Source organism: Ictalurus punctatus, chromosome 12, assembly GCF_001660625.3.
Source record: "Ictalurus punctatus breed USDA103 chromosome 12, Coco_2.0, whole genome shotgun sequence".
Lineage (NCBI taxonomy): Eukaryota > Metazoa > Chordata > Actinopteri > Siluriformes > Ictaluridae > Ictalurus > Ictalurus punctatus.
Window position 1 is genome coordinate 22183906 of NC_030427.2, and position 22305 is coordinate 22206210.

Consider the following 22305-nt stretch of genomic DNA (forward strand, 5'->3'; position numbering starts at 1 on the left):
ACGAATAACACTGCTGCAAACGACCACAGGTTAATTCATTCAATGAGTTGCTTTTTTTAAGTTCCTAGTTCATTTGTTTTCATGAGTCTTTAGACTAGAGCCCCTATCTTGAGTTTCCATCTCTGTAAAATATGCAAACATTTTCCTGTATTATTCTATATGTATATTTCACATAGGCCTGTTGCATTAAATATGATTACTGTACACAGAGAACACTCACAGTCGGTCGCCATTCCAACAGCAATGCATTTCTTGAAGCGGCATTCCTGGCACTGGTTCCGCGTGACTTTGTCGATTACACATTTCCCCTCGTATTTACATGCATAGGTTGGGTTCAGGTTCTTCTGGATCGTACGCCTGAAAAAACCCTGGAAAAAGGGAGAACATAAATATGTTTTCTGGCTGTATCTCTTAGCAACTTTGTCAACTCACAGTAAACTGTCTGATAAACATCCGAGATGTGTGACCAGTCTAGAGGTGATATTAGACATTATAACAATCCCTGTGTATTGCCTGAGTCTGATTAGTCAATAAATGGTTATTTTTCTAGAATATAGCAGCTCTGACTGCAAGGTTTATATTAGTGTATATTAGGTATACATGAATCTTATAGTAACACAACACAGGGACTTGTATGTTGGATGCTCCTCATAAACAAATTAAAATGTGTAATTGTTGATATGGTGAAGTCTTGGTGTGAGGACATTGTGGCAGCGGGGGCGTAGTCGATCATCAGCTGTGGACGGAGAGGAGGCGGGTCGAACCGGCAGGTAACGCATGATGATTCTCGCCTGTGTCTTATTAGCCCAAGTTTACTTCTGTGTGTCTCTTTGTGCCTTCAGGATCCCCCATGACAGGCAAGAGAGAGAGCTGAGCAGCACTGAGCCGTGGGTGTGCGTGCGTGCGTACGTGTGTATGTGTAAGTATTACACTAAAAAAATAAAAAGCTGTTCGAGTTCGAGTTCAAGCCTGCATCCCGTTTCCTCATTTCCCGCCAAACCGAAGAGAACTGTTACAGAGATGTTTATATAACATTTTTGGAAGGAGTCTCCTGTATTAGCGCTAAACAGTTCGAAGTAAAGCTATAACGTACGTCTTCAGGACAGAGGGCTTTGTGATTTCATGGTAACATGACAAACAGTGTTTTTTTGTCTTATTAACTCCAAGAGAGAGAGAAAAAAGACAGACTGGTAACTGTTCATAGCTGCTTGTTAACATGCTAACTTGTTTCGCCGACGTTCCACAATGTTAAATGTAACTATGAGTGGATAAAAAGACGTGTTGCTCCGTAATAAATAAAAAAAGTTCAGTGTTGAGAAGTTGCTGTGGTATTGGAGGAATAAAGCACTTCGGTATACATTACTGATTCCTACCTTGCAGCCCTCACAGGTGATACACCGGTAATGGTATCCTGTCGCTTTGTCTCCACACACTACACAAAGTTCGTCCCTGTCCAGGTAACTTGGTATGTACCCTGAAAAGGACACACAAATAGCAAACATCTACATTAGGAATAAGGAATTCTTACATGTGGCACTGAAAAAGTATCAGTATGTAGTAATGTTCAACTAATTCAAACAAATAAAATTTCATGGCTTTTTTTTTTTTCTCGAAAGGAATTAAAGATGCCATTCATATAAATAAGAAATGCAAAATATTGGAAGAGCAGACCAAAAAAGTAAAAATAAGTTCTAACATAACAACAAAAAGTTCAAAGGTAACAATAAAAAAGAGGCAATGTTACGATTGAGCTTTACCAGGAAAACAAAATCGTGGAAACTACTAATTGTGATTCAAGTACCACATACAGTACAGATCGATAAAGTGGTGCGAAGCAAGCTGAGCTAAATCCTCAATGCTCATGCAGAGCACAGAAGCTCCAGAACATGACTCAATAATTCCTATGATCAATAAGAGCACATAAGAGGTCCTTGCGTCAGTAAGACCAGGCCATCTGCTCCTGTACATGTGCCTCAACTGCCATTCTGGGAAATCAATATACTATACAACGTATACAACACACACACACACACACACACACACACACACACACACACACACACACACACACACAAAAGTCAAAGACTACTTATATCATTTTGGTGTATCTCACTCAAGCCACAACACTTTCATTAATTACTCTTAATTTAAGTGAGGACCTGCTTTAATAATAATAATAATAATAATAATAATAATAATAATAATAAGTATAGTAATCAATAATAATAATAATAATAATAATAATAGTAATAATGATAATAATAAAAAGAAAACATCCACTACAAAGGATGTAACAATATATAACAATAAAGAAATGGGAGATTTAATACTGTTAATGATATGCCAAATCCCCCCTAAACAAACAAACAAACAAACAAACAAATAACAGCACAAAATAGGGGAATTGGGTAAAGCAAAGGGGTATTGGGGGAAAAAAACAGTAGTCTATTTCTTAAAACAATTTAAGAAAACAATTGTATTGTTGCATTGTATTTCTACAATGTTAAAAATTATTAAAAAATAGGTTTCTCTAACCAAATAAGTGCGTACATTATAAAAGTTTTGCACTTATCACAATGTCATTTCTTTCATCTCTACTCACTACTATGTGCGTGCGTCACAATCTAGAAGTGCTTCATCAGTACCTTTCTTATGTGACACCTGTATCCACTGCATCTGAGAAAAGTCTGGCCTGCCATCAGAGAAGTACTCAGGCTGCTGGTAGTGGCTAAGCGGTACCTCCATGGCGCAGAACTCGCTCTTAAACGCCGGGTTGCTGCCTGGATAAGTGCCTGGGTACATGCCAGGGTATGGCTGGCTGGGCGGCCAGGCCTGTTCCAAGCAAGGAGGGTTGTGGTGTAGCGGCTGAGACTCGCAATGGCCAAAAGTGGACCCGTCGCCACCGTACATACAATATTCACCTCCGCCTGGTACCGTGTAGCCTCCGGCCATGCCATGTGGCATCTCATACATGTCCGGCATACAGTAATTCATCCCTATGCTCTTTTAAGGCACAACAATAACAAAAGCTGTGTAGTTATTACCACAGAAAGCTCATCCGTTCTAAGGTTTGAGAAACGGCTCACGGAGCGACATGTACAAACAAATGTGTACTGCTATCAGTGCTGACCTATTCAATTTGAATACCGGTCCGACAAATTTTTCGTTGGCGGACGTGCATAAGAACTATTCCTTACATACGCTGTACTTCTGAAAAAAATAAGAACACTAAGTGTTCTGAACTTCATCAGATACAAACTCTTGGACATGCATCAGCAAAAAAGTCAGGCAAACGCCAATGGTGTGAAAAATACCCAGAGGACACACGGCTTTATATATGACGAATGACCCACCCCATTTCACCTACCCCTTGTCCGGCCAAACTGGGAGGCAGATTTATGACAATGTGTTCTTCTAATCTGACGCTGGACAAATCCTGGAAACAGAGCTTGCTCAGATTAGAGCCAATCGTAATGTTCTTCACCGGCATCTTGACAGTGCTATCAATGAGACGGATGAGTGTTTTATCATCAATACTAATAACTATAACGAGCAAACTTCGACAAAGGATTACAGTCAATCCTCCTAAAAGTCAACGTGCCTAGTTACACTCCATGACCTCATATGATGTGAATCAGTGCTAATCCATATTGATATTATTCTGGATAACACTAAATGACTCTGATAGGATACTTGTGACGACCACTTTTTTAATGTCAGCTTATTGGCTGACACTGACAAGAACTGAGCCTTTAATCAAGCTGCCGTATAAAGCAAGAGCTTTTTCACAGTTCATTGACTTGTGTGTTCATTCGTTAACACGAGCATGAAGTGTGAATACCACTGATAATTTCCTGTATTGACAGCAGATGCCTTAAAGCTTTCCATAAAGTTTCACTGTAATTAAAAATAATTCATATCTAATCTAACATACAATTATGAAAATTACTAATAGTGTATATATATATATATATATATATATATATATATATATATATATATATATATATATATATATATATATATATATATACTTATGAGACTGAAATGCAACTTTTTATAATACAAAAAAAACAGAAACAATGTTGTACAGCATTTTTTATTTGCTTTCAATAATGCACTTTTATTCCTTAAAGTTTCACTGTTTTCATAAATTCCATAATTCCATAAAGTTTCACTGTGATTAAGAATTCATATCTAATCTAACATACAATTATGAAAATTAACAAGTGTACATATATATAATATATAAATATATATATATATATATATATATATATATATATATATATATATATATATACATACATACATACATATATATATATATATATATATATATATATATATATATATATATATATATATATATATATATATATATATGTTCATTCCTGAGACTGAAATGCAACTGTTTATAGTACAAAAAAAATCAGAAACAATGTTGTACAGTAATTTTTTTTTGCTTTCAATAGATTTCAACAATGCACTTGAATTTTCTTGAATTTTGTAGTTATATATAATTCTGAAAGAAAAAAAAAACTTTCACAGACTGTGTCTTCGTCACTGAAAAAACACAATCCATTGGCTCAAAAATAACAACTACCAAAAAGATCCCCTCCTGCAATAACAACAACAAAAAAAACCCAGATCATGGATGCAGACAGCCATGGCTAAGACAATTAAGTGATAAGCATGCAACAGCTGTTTATGTCAAGGGCCTCTAAGGCAAATCTTCTCCTGATCACAAGCTTAACTCAAGTTTAACTTTTTGATGAGGTGACGTCCTCACATGTACGGGGTATTTCCAAAAGTACTTCAACCGATAAACAACTTCTGACACGCACTGATGCTACACAACACTGTCTTTAGTCGGTCCTCATTAAATACTTGTAGCCTCATTACATGCTGCCAAGATTTTAAGGGTGACTTTAACTTTTATTCAAAGTTCAACAAATAACTCTATATTAACTCATAAAAGAAGAGATAAAATGAAAATTGTTGTTAGAGTATGGTTCACAATTCGCCACAATTACTCGACAAATCAGTTAACGCGGCAATTCCAGGCCAGAAACCCATAGCTGAAAGTGTACTAATTATTAGCTAAAGTCTAAGATGAGCAGTTTCGACCGAAAAATAACCTTGGTCTTTCCAACCAGCCTTCATGACGGCTGATTAATTCATTGCTTAATTAACCAATATTTTATTAAAATGATCCAGTACCAGCCATGAATTGATCATTTATATAATGTAGTGGAGAAAATCGAATGTTAGCTGGACTTAAAAATGGCAACGCGTTAATTCACCATACACAAAATATGTTCTTACCTTCTTCTCACACAAAAACATAATCAGTCCTTCTTATATATTGACATTAGATCTTGAATAAAAATGTGCATCCATACACAGAAGAGTCCTCTCCATCCTTACACAGAGCAGTCTGACTCAGATCCTTTTCCTATATTGATCAAGCTCAAAAAGGATCCTGAAAGTTGACCCTTCCAAATTGAAGAAGCAACTGAATATTCCCACAGCTCTGTAGGCGAGATGAGAGCTGTGTGCTTGCTTCGGTAGTGGACCTACAAGTGAGCTTTTCCACCCATTTATTCCCTCTTTAATTGATCACTTAAGGTCTTAGGGGTTCAAAGCTGGTCATGTACAATTTTCAGAAAGCAGGCCCTCACAGCATTGGGGATAGGGCCTGGTTTGACATGGCTTCTTTAGCCAGATGTCCCCAGCGACATGGTGTTACCTGAAAAGAACATGCTGCCTGGGCCACTTTGCACTGAAGGCCTAAGGGTGAATCAAGGGAAAGCAAACAAAACCCGGAGAGTCTCCAAAACCCCACCTAGTCAAAATTAGAGACAGATTAGACTCTGGATAATGCTCAAAGGAATGGTCAACATAAGGAACAACTCAATGAGTGTCAGCGTCAATTATGTGTCAGTGCAAAACAGCCGAAAGAAGCCTTTGGTATTGATCGGTGGGGTGGGATTAATAATTATCAGACAGTAAGCATTGAATAATGCTTCAGAGTAAGCATTCTAAGAGTCCTGCTAAGTCCCTTCTTAACATGTCTGTTATCTCCAAGTCACCGATTATTGCTAATCCTTATGTGCATTTTTTTGCTCAGATAAAAGTTCTAAATTGAGATTAAAGACCACTGTGTGTAGAGAGTATTCTTCAAAATGCATTACATTCTTTGGACTGATAATGAATTATTGTTCATTAGCAATACCATGTGTAAAATGTGGAAATATAAACCAGAATACAAAATTGTACCGACTGGATTTTATTGTTACTGGTTTAGCCGGAAAAATATATTTAGGATGTGTTGGTCTGGACCTATTAAACTTAAAAAATAAAATAAAAAAAAAATTCAGTCTGCTGGAGGTGACAGGTGGAGTGATCTCATCTTGACAGAGGTCTTTACAGATGAGATCACACACCTGCACTTGAGAATGCACCATAAAACTGAACCCTGGTCCAGCAAAAAAACAAAAACAAATCAGGGTTCTCCATCCTCATCCAAGAGAACCCTGGTTCCTTTGACAAGGGCCAAATTGTGATGGCTAGCCGACTGGGTCAGAGCATCTAAAAAAAACGGCAGGACTTGTGGGGTGTTCCCAGTATGTAGTGATTAGTACTAGGGATGCGCCGATCAGGATTTTTGCAGCTGATACCGATTACTGAATTCTTATGATATGTAGGCTTTCTGTTGACCGTCACTGTTAACCTTTTTTTTTTTTCAGATATTTTTTTTTTCAGACCTTTTTTTTGGTTATATTATTTACAATAATGTTGTAGATTGTTGTTTTAATTGGGGATCGAATAAATCTCACAACAAATGTTCATGTTACAATGAACATTTTAATAGGCCTTTAAAAATACACAGCAAATGGCGAATTTTTCATTGTTTCTCGAGGCCTCGTAATAATTCCACACTGGCGATGACATGACTGCAGCGTTAAAGTTTAACGTCATCATGTGTTTTACGTCATCAAATTGCCATCGGTTCGTGAGATCGGCCAAATTCAGAGGCTACTGATCGAGCCATAGAATGTGATTATGGGCTGATACCGATTGGCGGCCAATTGATCTGAGAACCCCTAGTTAGTACCTACCAAAAGTGGTCCAAGGAAGGACAACCAGTGAACTAGCGACAGGGTCATGGGCGCCTATGGTTCCCACAGAAGAGCTACTGTAGCACAAATTGCTGACAAATTTAATGCTGGCTCCTGGCATTAATGTGGATGTTACTTTGACACAAACCACCTACCTAGACATTGTTGCAGACCAAGTACATGCCTTCATGGCAACAGTATTCCCTAATCGCAGTGGCCCTTACAGAACTTAAAGGATCTGCTGCTAATGTCTTGGTGCCAGAACCACAGCATACCTTCAGCGGATTTGTGGAGTCCATCCCGTGACGGGTCAGAGCTGTTTTGGTGGCACAACTGGGACCGACACAATATTAAGCAGGTGGTTTTAAATATTAACACTGGCACATTATTAACTGTAATAAAAAAATACACCCGCATGACCTGCAGAGGAAAAATGAGAACCCTTAAATGGCCATCAAAGCACATGCCTCAAAATTCCTGACCAGTCAAAGAACTCGCACATGTACAAACAATTTTGTTGTGCTTAAAAACCCGAATATCACAAAAGAAATATCACACTCTGGTGTCTATGAAATATCTAAGAACATCCTCAGAAATACCATTTTTACATGCTAGATACTTTCAGGATTTCAGAAACGGCTGCTTGAGTGAGATTTTCATTCACAACTGTTTCTAGAATTTATACAGAATGATGTGGGGGAAAAAACATCCTGTGGACAGAAATATCTTGTCGATGAGAGATGTCAGACCAGGTGGCGTTTAGTTATACAGCATATATGAACATTTTATGTATAATATGCCATTCTGAAGCTGATAGAGCTTTTGTTTATTCTTTGAGAGGGCATATTTGAATGTCTGTCACATATCTCTAGAAGACAAAGCTTTATTAAAAATCTGAGGTCAAAAAACTCAGGGATAAGCACTTCCTATGTGTAAGTTCAATTCAACATACTTCTTTCATTTAAATCAATCTTAATAGTAATAACGTCATGCCTGAAGCATGTACACTTACAAACACAAATGCAAGCAGTATTGCATATGATCACAACCAAATGGTGAAGCAGATTTTGTGTGCGTCAGCTCCCAGCTGGCTTATAAATCAGATTCTGGGAAGTCTTTTAATGAAGGAAAACAGCATCTTTTATCTCTTTATAAGTTGGTCCCTCGTAGAAGACTAAGCAATTTGCAATCTGCTTATTGTTTCCTAAAAAGCATACCTATCATCAACCATGCTAATGACAAATGCACCAAAGAGGTTTAAAACAACTTAGGACAATGGGGACCATACTGTTGGTGAATCAGGGCTTAATTTGGATTACATCGCATGTAACAGTTACACGTCAACGATGCAATAGCAGATTTGGGGCCTCTAGAAGAAAAACAGGTAACAGATTTGCCCAACAACACATATACGATCTGACCGGTAGAGATTTAAGTAACATAAAAACTATTTTTCTTTTATTAATAAAGTGATTAAAAGTGAAAATTAAGCAATAACAGGTCATTCATATTTTTGCTGTTATGTTTAGTTGCTGTCAAATAGCATGTAAATAGACTCTTGTTGCGTTTGGCAAACAGTGTCTCTTTAATATTTGGCTATAATAATAGGACAGACTTCATTTCAGGAAACTCACATCATCCACCATAACAATATCATGGATGTGAAATATTATTAAACCACAGCACTGTTCAGTTCTCAAATCCGATTGGTCAGAAGGTGTAAAAACCATAGGTTTATATTAACGCACTCATTCTGATATGTTCTCATTTCTATAGTAACAGCTAGTTCACAGGGACTCCATGTAATCTGAGCCTAATAACAAACAAGTGCATTTTTATTGCCTTATTAACTTCCAAGAAAGAGCTAAAAAAGGGACTGGTGAGGGAACGACTGTTTATAGCTGCTATAACGTGAGTAATATAATACCACCCTTTGGGTGGTAAAATTAGCTCATCACGTCAAGTTCAACTTCACGTTCAAGTTCACTTTATTGTCATTCCATCCGTACAGTGGTACAGTACACCTTGAAACGAAACAGGACCACGGTGCTACACAAAACAACACACTGACCACATTTCTACGTGCAGACGTGTGCTAACGACATAGGATAGTACAACACCACTAAAACAGGACAATGGGCACAGTAAGTGACAGTGTAGCGCCGATCAGTACACAGTTTTAGTATGGAAGTGTCCGATATAACAGGTAGTGCAGAAGATAGGTACCAAAGAGTAACACCATAATTTTAAAAATGGTATCAATGTAAACATAACATGCTATGACTGAGTATTCAGCAGATTAGCTTATACCAAATATGGACATAGCAGTTATTGCAGTAGCAGCCATGTAAAGTGTATAATAGTGACAAGAAATTAAATACTATATTTTGCTTCTGTTAATGTCTTTTTTTTTGGTTAATGTTTAATATCTTCAACGTTCAGTGTAAAGCTCCAGATACAGACATTGTGGATACTTGATACTTGTTTGCGTGTTTCATTTTCTGTGTTTGATTGCTCATTGTGTTTCACATTTTATGTTTGTCCATGATTGTTCATCTTATATGTATCATTGTATTACTATTGTATAGCGTCCTTGAGCTCTGGAAAGGTGCTATATAAATGAAACATATTATTATTATTATTATTATTGTACCCCGTGTAAACGTGGTGTGCTATTGCATCTGGCTAGCGTTATCCACTCGTAAATCTATGTTATAAAAGGATTGGCCTCTTTTTTTGTGTCTCTGAGGGTGTATTTAATCTTCTCTAATTGCGAGAAATATATTACCTCTGATCCAACACTTAAAATGAGTGGAGTGGGGGATATTGAGTCCATGCACAAGAATTAATGCCAAAAAAATCCCACATTACTGATGGACTTTTATCTAACCAGCCTTTGTTCTTCAAGACGTACGAGCAAAGTCCGTGCTACGTCTCTCAGGTCCTTACGTGAGTCTCCCATCAGCTGATTTGAATTAGAAAATAATCTGTCTCTCCGACTCACCAGCCAGTCAGGTTATTCTATTTGCACAGGTTTATTCGCCGTTTGCGATGTTATATAACCAAATGCTTTTTGGCCGGCACACACAAATCCTGCATTTTAATTTCAAGTGAATTGACACATCAGTCTATTAAAGTGTCATACAGTGCTTTTTTTTAATGACAACATTGAGGTGGCACTGACATTTTCAGTGCCACTTTCAAGTTTTGTTTCGTTTTGTTTTTTTTTTAAATCCATTTTTAACCAGCTTGCTTTAACTAGCCTACCTTTGTGATGTTCTTGGTTTGCCACAGGCGGATAATTGAGATTTCTCAATAATCAATTTAATATTTTGTTAGTGGCCATTCACACGCTATAAAAAGTAGCTTTTAACTATAAAACTGTCATCGCTGCAAAAAAAAAAAGTTGAAGAAATAAAGTTGAAAATTAACTTTACCTCACATCTAAATATAATTCAACTACCATTAGTTGTAGCATTAATTAAAAAAAAAAAAAAAGCATACAATAAAGTCATTAATTAAGCCTATGTAATTATATTTTACTGTATCAATGTAAAAAAAAAAGAATGTCCATCGATGCAAACGAGACAAAACCGTTTAAAGACGATTGAGCAATACTTCTTCAGGAAAAGCCAGATTGCTGTAATTTACTGGAAACAATTAAAACAATTAAAAGGTCTCAGAATGCATTACAATATCACTGCAATTTATTGTAAAATCGTCATACGGAACGCTATTGGCAAATTTTGCTATAAAAATGACAGCAATTGTTTACAGTGTAAACCAATGTCGTCTTTTTTTATGTATATATGTCTATATATGCTGATATACAGCGTGGATACGAGAAGATACGACTGGAACTCAAAAGAACTCAAAGATCTCTTTGACATCTGTGTAGACTCTCCATTCGGTATCATAGCTCTCTTCAGACTCTAAATACACGTCTACACAAGCATCTCCAAAGCTGTTTAAGTGATGAAATGTCGTCTTTTTTTGAAACGCCTGAAGGCCGTATATGTATATATGTCTATATATGCTGATATACAGCGTATGCTTTACTGCTCTAAAAGCTTAATGTGTGAGAAAACAAATGGTTTGTGTAGACTAACGTGGCATTCGACTCCGAAACCTTGGCACAATGAACACCGTAGTGGAGTTCTGTAAGAGCAGGACTTGTCTAGTCCAATAAAACAAAAACATGTGGATGAAGGACATCCGTGTCTCTATTGGGAGCAGATGGCAGTCGTGTTTACAAACATCACACTGGTTTGCTCTGGAGTGTCAATACTGCACACACAAGAACGCTGTCATGATCCTACACATCCTAGTCACTTCCTGTTACACACACCTTGCATGCTAGTTCACACTAACATCGAATAGTGTGATCTAACTCATTTTCTCACTGAAATCCAGAATAAAATGGAGTCTCGAATACCAAAAACGTACCTTATGTATGACTGTCATGTGATCGCGATTATCTCAAGATGGCCATGCTGTTTTCTGTATTAGGTGTTTTAATTGACTGCTGTGTATAGTATACAAGCAAAGCCAGGAGTGTGCAAGACAGCATACTTTATGTTCCTGGTGGAAATGACATAACGGTGTCAGACACCCACTGTGCATGCTCAGAATACTGTTTTCCATCGTTTTAGGCTGCAAAGTGCCCCCGGCCCCTGGGATGTTTCATTGTAGTTTGGAAACGTCTGGAAAACTGACTAAAACTGACAAAAAAAAAACATTTTTCTTCAAATTTGCATGTGTTACTTATGGTGTAAGCCTCATACACACACACACACACACACACACACACACCAGACACCCTGATCCTGCCTTTTAGTAGTATCTGTATCTTAGCGCTAGAAATAAACTTCAAAAATGAATAATCAAAAAATATATTTTTAAAAATGAAACTATATTTTGTTACGTTGATATTTTGCACTTAGTATTGTGCACTATGGATTTGTGCATACATTATTGCCTCTGCGGCCTTCCATTTCAATTCCCTAGGGATGCACCGAATGTTCGGCAACCGAAATGATTAATTATAATAAGTGAAAAGGCTGAATAAATTTGACCGAACAATGACGTGTTTGACGACGCGACCAAATAGCCTAGCAACCAGAGTGAGACGTGCGAAGCTTTAATTGCAGCAAACATGTCGGCAGTGTGGAAGCATTTTAAAGTGTCAGAGAGATGTAAGAATGGCCGTTAAAGAAGTAGGCATATGTCTAGGACAATTATTCATTTGTTGTGGGTCCATCCACTTTTTTGCACTCTTGTCAATGCACTTTGTTGTTGTAGGCTACAGAGTGTTGCATTCTTTCAGCAGTCAGTTATAGACTAACATCGGCTATTCAAGGGGGGCTCAAACATCAAAATATTCTTATTTTACTCATTTATTTATTTAAAGTTATATTGTGCTTGTTGGTAGGCTATGCCTGCTGGAATTTAAAAAATGTTCAGTGTTAAATAAATATTTTGAAATTGTAGTTTTTGTAATTGTTTTTTTCTTCGAAAAGCAAGACAAAATAGTAAAAAGCACATTTTGACTATTTCATTTATGCAATGGTGGGAAAAAAATGGCAAAATAACTGGAAAAAACGTAAAAAATGTGTTCGGCATTCGGCCAGGTTTGTCATTATATTCGGCTTCGGCTTAAATAAATAAATAAATAAAAGCAACAGACAAAACAAACAGCTAAATTAATAAACAAATAGATAGATACATACACATATTAGTGAACAAAAGCAACAAACAAACCACTGAACAATAAACAAATAAATACATACATAAATGGATAAACAAACAAATGAATGGTTGAACGAATAAACAAATACATGGATAAATAAACTAATGAATGAACCAAAGCAAACAAACAACCAAACAACCAAATAAACGCACAATGAACATATGAATAAATGAATACATAATGAATGAATAAATAAATACATCATTAAACTAGCAAATAAATAAATAATTCTGCAAGTTACAAGGCTGCAGGCTATTTGTCAGTACTTGCAATGGCGGATGATTATATTGTACGGGCAAAAATCTTTTCATCAAGACTATTTCAAAATGAATTCTGCCTCAAAATGGCCTCTGATTGCTTCTCTTGAGAATATTTCTCAAGCGTTTTAGGATTAGTCTACATTATTCAATAGAAGTGCAGTTAAACTGATTATCATGGTGTATTGTGACATAAATATGTAGCAGAGTGGGATTTTTAGCGTCGTGCTTTCCAGCAACAACAAAAAGTGCTTGAACTAACTCGACTCCGCGTCACTTCACGAGGACTGATCATAAATGCCGTTTGCATTTAGAATATGATTTTATAAACAGGCTACTTGCCAGCCATGGCTATGAATCTGATTTGAGGGCTATCCACAATATTTTTCATAACCTCTATATTTTGACATGTGCAGAACTTGGGATTGGGAAACGGAAATGTAATTTCGTTGTAAATTTGTTGTTTTTAGCGTAGCTGGTGAGAGTTAGCTGGCTGCTTGGCTGTTATTTGAGTCTTCATAAAATGTCTCCGAACAGCCAAGTGAAACTAAACTTGTGGCTGAAACAAGAACATTATTAACAAAATAAACCGCTCAGGAAGGCAAGACGTCGCTGTAACATTCAGACACCGTGTGTCGGGACTCAGAGTGAAACCTCCTGGCTTGAGTAATAATAAATACACACACAGTGATGTGGTTTTAGAGTTCATGGTGGTTTAGCATCAGGCATATACAGATGGGTGACTCTGTTACACTGTTATTAATGTTGCTGTCGTGGTGCGGATACACTTCTGCTCTTGTAGGGAAGCATGACTGCAAATTAATAAGTTCGTCTGACTGATCACCTTTATCCAATGCTGAACGATTTCTACCAGGACGACCCCGCCCCCATTCACAGGGACGAGTTTGCTGAGGATGAAAATGATAGAAATGACATGCTATGGCCTTCACAGTCACCAGATCTCAGCCCAACCCAATCTTTTAGACAGTGTCTCGACCGCCATCGCTAACACTACAACGCCAACTGAGGGAAAATCTTTCGGAAGAACGGTGTTCATCACGGGGGGCACGGTGGCGTAGTGTTTAGTACGTTTGCCTCGCACCTCCGGGGTTGGGGGTTTGTTTTCTGCCTCCACCCTGTCTGTGCGGAGTTTGCATGCTAGGATGTTCGGATGTCCTATCTATGGATGGAGCTCTCATCAACTGGAGGCTACAGCCTGGAGACTGCTGAGGATGGTACCGCTTGAAGTACCATGGAAATGGTTTTGGACCTCGATTCCACATGGACATTCTCTCTGTGGTTGCTGGGACTACGGTTGCTGCTATGGCCTTGAGACTGATTACCACATGCAGTTGTGCACTCGGGTCTCCTTTTTGAACAGTGAACTAGTTCAACAAAGGCTTCATGTTAAAACCATAATGAACTTTCCTTTACTTTCACACTATCCACTATACCCAGATGAGGATGAGGTCCCTTCTGAGTCTGGTTCCTCTCAAGGTTTCTTCCTCATATCATCTTTGGAAGTTTTTCCTCACCACCGTCGACACCGGGTTTATCAATAGGGATAAATTCCCACATTTAAAATCTGTATCCTGTGTTTTATATGTTTCTGTAAAGCTGCATTGAGACAATGACCGTTGTGAAAAGTGCTATACAAATAAAATTGAATCGAATCGAATGTTCTCCCCGTGCTTCGGGGGTTTCCTCTGGGTAGTCCGGTTTCCTCCCCAGTCCAAAGACATGGGTTTTAGGCTGATTGGCATCTCTAAGTTGTCCGTAGTGTGTGAATGGGTGTGTTACTGTGTGTGATTGTGCCCTGCGATGGGTTGGGTTGTGCCCAGAGTTCCCTGGGATAGGCTCCAGGCTCCATGGATGGTGTTCCTCACTCCATTTCAATTCTAGAGGATTACAGAATGTTTCAAGGATGCTGTTTTTGTTTTGTTTTTTCCCCCCTTGAATTACTCAGCTATACAATTCTGAGAAAGAATTCAAAGAATCCAGAAAGTTACCGCAGTGTAGAAGTTCATTGTTGTACGTAAGTTTCCAAGACGTTTCTGACAAAAGTCCTTCATCGGCTACAAGCTTCTGAGGTTGTCAGAAGTGAAACCAGTAGACATTTGAAATGGTTTTGATGATCGTGCTCCTGCTGTAGCGTCAGATTCCTGATCTTGGCTGACAGGAACGGAAGCCGTTGTGGCCTTCTGCTGTTGTAGCTCGTCCATCTCAACGTTCAGCATTGTTGTGTGTTCTGAGATGCTTTTCTGCTCACCACGGTGCTTAGTTACGTTACTGGAGACATCTGGTCAGGAATTCTCCTCTGATATCGCTCATCAACAAGGCGTTTCTGCCCACAGGACTGCCGCTCGCTGGACGTTTTTTGTTTGTCACACCTCTCTGTGTAAACTCTAGAGACTGTTCTGTGTGAAAATCTCAGCAAATCAGCAGTTTCTCAAATGTCTGGCACAAACAACCAATGCCATGGTTAAAGTCACTGAGATCTCATTTTTTTTCTCATTCTGATGTTTGATGTTAGCTGAAGCCATCTATCTGCAAGAATTTATAATAAAATAACAATAATAATAATAATAATAATAATAATTGCATGAATGGGGAGATGTACAAGTGTTCCTATTAAAGAGGCCGGTGAGTGTATTCTGAACTCTTTTGATCTTTCTTTATTTTTCTTTCAACCATCCTGACACTCTACAATCGTTTCAGTTACATTTCTCATCATGGCTGTACTTACTGCCGTAACTTTTTCAACTTGTGCATATTCTTTCTGTTCCAAAACACTATCATTACTAAAAACACTCTAACTGTCCCATCCTTCAACGCAAGAAGGATGTCATCTCGCTTGAATTTTTTTGTGGATCTTCCCAAATTATTCCTCATATTTATATATTCACATTAACGTTTATTTACACTTTACTGGCGCTCGTACGAGCAACTTCAAGGCCCTCTTGCACCAGTATTGCTGGTTGCTGTATTCCATTTCAGTTGAAAGCACTGCTGGAAGGCGATAGAAAACCTGAAGCCAAAATACATTTCTGTCTGAATCTCTTTTCATGCTTTCTGCAACACGGGATCCCTAACACAAGTAAGATATATATATATATATAAATTTCATTCTGTGTGGCTGATAGAGTTGTGCTCATAAATTTACACACCCTTTACAGAATCTGCAAAATGTTAAGAATTAAAAATAAAAATAAGGGGGATATTAAAAATTGCATTTTGTTTATTTTAAGCAGTTTGACTGCTCAGGACAAACAAGGGACTCATGAACAACTATCACAGTCGTCGATCCTCCAGGTAACGACACACAGTATGAATAATCGAGCGTGTGTAAACTTTTGAACTGGTTCATTTGTGTGAATTCAGTTATTACTGTGTCTTGTGGACTAGGTGTAAACATCTGTTATGTGAAATAGATTATTCAGGGCAGAACTAAATAAAAAACTACATGCAGTTTTTATGATCCCTCTTATTTTATCTTATCCCTCCGATTCTGCAAGGGGTATGTAAACTTATGAGCGCAACCGCATGTTTTAGAAGTTTTAGAAGTGGCCCCATGTTTAAAGGGTTCTTAACGTTCACTAAATGCCCTTCTTGAAATCTTTCAGAACCCGTTCACAGTAAGTCCTCCTTTCTGAAATAAAGAAATAAATAAGTATCTCCTCATCAGCGTGTGATTACCGAGTGTTCCTCAGAGGCTTTCAGACCTGCTTAGCACTTTCAAAAATACTTCTTTTTCATTCAATCGTCAGTAACCTGCTCTTCTTTATCCCACTGTCTCTCAAAGCGGGGTCCGTGTTTTCTCTTTCTTTTTATCTGTCAGTTATCGGCTTGTCACTTGAGTGTAATTAAGTGAAATGTCGATACCTCTAATGACAGGCCAGCTTGCAAATGATGTCAGCTGCATTCTGTGAGTGTGAATAAAAAAATCAGGAATAAAAAAATCTCTACGGAGCCAATAAATTGCCAAAATATTTTGTACACATTGAAATAATGACCCTAATATTTACTTGAATTATTTTCAGAAAATAAATCCGTACCGAGAATGTATGAATTTGATACTGTTGCACAATGGACCTTGTCCTAAAACCTGCTGATGATCTCCTCCTCTCAGTGGTCTCAGTTAATAAAGCAGAGCCACTTTGTTCTTCTAACCCCCTCTAGTGGTGAATTCCTGCTAAAAAAAAAAAAAGTACCCGAAACCTCATAAAAAAAGGTCAGTGGGTTTTTTTCCGTCCATAAAAAGCATAATGATTTCCAGACATGAGCAGTGCTGGCCTCTGCGAATAAGTTATGAACTACTACTACTGGAGCCCACTAGAGTAATACTTCACTCAGCAAACGCTCAGTCATATGATGGCGAAAGCTCATCATTACACAACAATCCATCTCTTTCCCAATAACACTTGCACCTCCGGCATATTTTAATGGGAGGAAAAAATGTGATCGCTGGGGTTTTTTTTTTTTTAATCAGAAGAATCTAACTATTAAAATGTCTGTAGTAGTAAATTTTCTCTAGTCTTGTTATCTCTGTCTGAAACAGCACAGATTTTAATTCGCTGTGGGAAGAACGACTCCAAGACTCCTCTAATGCTTTTAATGGAAACCACATCAGTTACGTTCACAAAAGTTCTCACTGTAAGAGCCTTTTATTAGGCATGGTAATGAGATCTATGCAACATGAATTTGGAACATAAAATGTATCCATGAGAAACACTGTGATTCTCTCTCTCTCTCTTTCTCTAAACAGACACACTGTATTTTTCCACTCATAAGTTGCTGACCATGATGGACACTCCAGAGAGCAGAGTGAGAAAGAGGAAAGGAAGGAAAGAGTATGCCAGAGTGAGTGTGTGTGTGTGTGTCAGACAGAAAGAGAGAGAGAGAGAGAGATCTGCTTTAAATAGATCTCACTTTATCTGCTTTAAGTGATCTCACTTTAAATAGAAAGAGAAACTGAGAAGGACAGAATTACTGCACCACTCTGCATGATCTTGTATTACTAGCGGGGGGGCGTTTGTCTGCTTTCTCTAAAAACAAATCTACTTCATTACAGTAAAGTGCAGAAAACGAGAGCGCAGACAGGAAGGAGAGAGAGAGGAAAAAATAATGTCAGAGAGGTACTGTATCAACGGACTAGCGTAGCGTGAGTAGGCCACACCCTCCTGTCTACAGACGATAAAGATATACGATCTTTATCAAGGGCAGTGATGACTTGACAGTTAAGGTTACTGATCAGAAGGTCGGGGGTTCAAGCCCCAGCACTGCCAAGCTGGCACTGTTGGGTCCTTGAGCAAGGCCCTTAACCCTCTCTGCTCCAGGGGCGCTGTATCATGGCTGACCCTGCGCTCTGACCCCAACCTCCTACCATGCTGGGGCATGTGAAGAAAAGAATTTCACTGTGCATATGTATATGTGATCAATAAAGACTCAATCCTTATCAATCTCAGATCAATCATCCACAGATTATTTGCTGCTTTAAGAGATTATTTTGTACTTTTGTGGACCCAAGCGCAACAACATCTCCGGTGGTCGTAATAATATACCAGAATGGTATGAAGAAGCAACGCTGGCGCTGATTTCTTTCCAGCCCAGACAGTAGAATCATGCAGCCGACCAGTGTCACGTGAGGTGATCACATAGAGAAACACCACCTAGATTAGGTTACGTCTACATTAATCCGGAAAACTGCATTTTCTGCCTTAAAACGCTCTCTGTCTACACTGGCGTTTTCGAACATTTTCCTAACATCGCTCGTCTGCACCGAAACGTCTGAAAACGCTCACGATTATACTGAGCGTGCGTAGAAGAAAAACGTCAGAAGCTTCGGCCTACGCCATTTCCCTCGGGCGTTTATTTAAAAAATGCAACCTGAACGTTGTATGAAGTGACATTAATCTTTAACAACGCTATCAAACCGGACACCAGACACGACGACTGCAGTACGACATCGTCCTCCATCTCGTCTGACCACGTCACAAAAAAATATGCCGTTGTTTTTGGATATCTCCATTATCTCGGTCTACACTACAACGCGAAAGCGGCGTTTTCAAACGTGTCCACTCGGCAGAGCGTTCTCGAAAAGCTCCGTGTTCGCCGGACAAAAACGCCGTCCCCTTGGGGACGCGATGCGTAGAGAAAAAGATGCGGACGTAGCCTTAATCTCCTGAGGTTTTTCAACCCCATTCATATCATATCATCAGCAGTGTCTGAGAACACGCATGTGAAATACAGTCGTGGGTATAATACACAAGGACAGGGCGGATTTTATTCACTTCAGCATGCCTTTATTGCTTTTAGGAGCAACTAAAAGTCGACAATACTAAGCACACGCTATCTATTCAAGGTACAAACGACACAAAACGACAGGACGATAAGTTTCTTGGTATGAACAAAAGACTTCAATTTCCTGTTTATTATGTTTGGTCTCAAGCATTCCAGACTTTAAACGCTTTAGTCTAGAAATCCCAAATGCAGCTCCCTGTGATTGTGTTTGCGTAATAGTTTGCTCCTAGAACACATTGCTCAACCTTAATAGTCTCAATGCTGAACTACTGATAGACTTTAGATTTTCCTCCTATCGAATATCACCGTCAGCCTACAAGGCATAAAGAGATGACCAGCTTCACTCATTTCCTTTCTTCGTCACTGCGTTACACACACCGTCATCCAAATCATGCGGTGAGAATGATCGCACAGAGTCGTAATAAAATTCAGCCGCTAAGTGCAGCCCAAAACCATCATCACGTACACCACAGAATGAGTGATCAAAAGCCGCAGTGTGTCAGCGTGTGTGTGTGTGTGTGTGTGTTTCTTTAAGAAAGTGGCCTTTAGCCACATTTGAAAATGGCTAATTCACCAAAAGCGGTGTATTTAGCTGTAATTGCAGGTAGTGTGTTGCGTGTGGGATGTTGTGTATTAGTGTATTTGTTTGGCTAAGTGGTGAGAATTAAGATTACAAACTGAATCTAAACCATGCCATTAAGCCCTGTAGCTAGAAACAATGAAATAAATAGAAGAGATCATCAAAGCAGGAACGTAAAACCAGTAATTATCCAAAATACTGCCAGTGGATAATGTTGTGTGTGTGTGTGTGTGTGTGAAACACAGCTTTTACTGAACCAGGACAGGAAATCCTTTTCACAAATATTAACTGCAGGACGAGTCAGTGATTTACTGTACAGTCCTCATTCTCAGTGCAGAAAGCGCCTGTACTGTGCTTTTAGGGAAATACATGAATCATAAGTCAACAGCTTAATCAGTGGAATGAATGAAAATCAGATCAGACAAATGAAAAAAGCTGCCGTAGTTTAGCAACTCCAGTTTGTTCAACGCATGGATTTATGTAAATTATTTCGCTAGAGGCAGCTCGTTGAGAAAAGAGTTCCCCTCTCTCGTCTTGATTAGTGAAGTGATGACATGGCTCGGATTAACAGAATGTTTCCCGACGACTGTAGGAAAGTCTTTCCTTCGAGTTCAAATCAGACGTCTCACCTGTTCAGAGTCCATGGCTCTAGTCAGAACTGTTTCAGCCATGAACTAATCACTAAAAGGTAACGGTTATCTCCATTCAGAACTTTTCATTGCTTCTCCAAGCAAAGAATTTTATCTACACTGCCCAGCCGCAGAAGACGGGCGTTTTAGCCGACTTTGGAGCTTTATTTCTGGTTAAAACGACAACTCAGGCGCTGCTACGGGGCTCCTTCGTATGTTTCAATCGATCAGATTCAGAGGATTCATAGATGTATTTGCTTATTTTTTCATAAATAAAATAAATATGATAAAAGAACGTGGTTAGCACGTTCGCCTCACACCTCCAGGGTCGGGGGTTCGATTCCCACCGCGGCCCTGTGTGTGTGGAGTTTGCATGTTCTCCCCGTGCTGCGGGGGTTTCCTCCCCCAGCATTGTAGGCTGATTGGCATGTCCAAAGTGTCCGTAGTGTGTGAATGTGTGTGTGATTGTGTGCCCTGCGATGGATTGGCACCCTGTCCAGGGTGTACCCCGCCTTGTGCCCGATGCCTCCTGGGATAGGCTCCAGGTTCCCCGTGACCCTGAATAGGATAAGCGGTATAGAAGATGGACGGATCTTTGTTCGTCGCAATTTATTTATTAACGTACTTTAACAAAGGAAAAAATGTTTTGCACTGTTTATGATTCAGAATTTTTTTTAAAAAAAGAGTCTTTTCAGTTTTGTTCAAGTCATTCGGAGAATTAAACGGAATCGAATCCAGTATCATGAATCGATTCCGTATCATGAATCGATTCTGTATCATGAATCGATTCAGTATCATGAATCGAATCGTGACCGGCATTTCACGTTACACCCCTATTAATTAAATACCTCTGCACTATGGGATATAAATGAGGCTACTGTTCTACCTCTATTAAATGCTGACATGTGTCAAGGCCTTCAACGTAACCACACTATGGACTGCATTTCATTTCATACAGTCCCCGAGGACTAGACTAAGAAGATTGGAGTGCTTACCTGACATACTGCTCCGTATCAGGGCCTAAACATCGTTCTCACGTTGCTTACGGACTCCTCGATATCTGATCAACGAAACAGAGTAAGATACGGTCACTCAGAAATCATAACTATTATAGATGTGAATGTTTAAATCTGAATTAGATTGACAGATGATCAAATATCACAAGTCGTATTTCTAATCAGGAGATAAAGTAGACAATTTTGTGTTTGAGGGAGCAGATTCACACAGTGCGACTCTCTGCCTGTGATCTGGCCCACCTGGTATCCGGGTCCTCTCCAACGAGGTTCACGCCAGTGTAGCCTGTAAAACACAGATCAGAAAGAGTAATGGACAGGCCAGTTGAGAAGCTCTGAAAACTATAGACTGTAGTAAACCCGCCCATTCATGCAATCATCCAATCATCTGGCACAAAATCATGCAGAATGCATAAAATTATTCATTATATAATTTTTTTTTTTTAATTTTATTTTAACCATTAGAATGGAGTAAAAATGTGAGCTCAGTGACTTTGGCATAACTGTTGGAATCAGACGAGCCGGTTTGAGTTTGAAACTCACACAACAATCTCTAGAGTTTACACGGATTGGTGCGAAGAAAATAAAGAGCATCCGGTGACTGGTAATTCTGTGGGAATGCCTCGCTGAGGAGAGAGATCAGAGGAGAATGG

The 22305-nt window shown here is 38.8% G+C and overlaps 1 protein-coding gene across 4 annotated transcripts in view; it reads right to left on the reverse strand.

Annotated features, from left to right (window-relative positions):
- Positions 1-22305, reverse strand: part of LOC108272791 (thyroid hormone receptor beta) — a 122030-nt gene that overhangs the window by 13799 nt on the left and 85926 nt on the right. For all 4 annotated transcript variants that reach the window (XM_017481531.3, XM_017481533.3, XM_017481534.3 and 1 more), the window contains exons 3-6: positions 21896-21938; positions 21635-21699; positions 1374-1474; positions 221-368 (exon numbers count right to left, since the gene is read on the reverse strand). In XM_017481531.3, the coding sequence (XP_017337020.1) occupies positions 221-368; positions 1374-1474; positions 21635-21641 (256 nt within the window). In that variant the 5' untranslated portion in view covers positions 21642-21699; positions 21896-21938. The remainder of the gene's footprint in view (positions 1-220; positions 369-1373; positions 1475-21634; positions 21700-21895; positions 21939-22305) is intronic.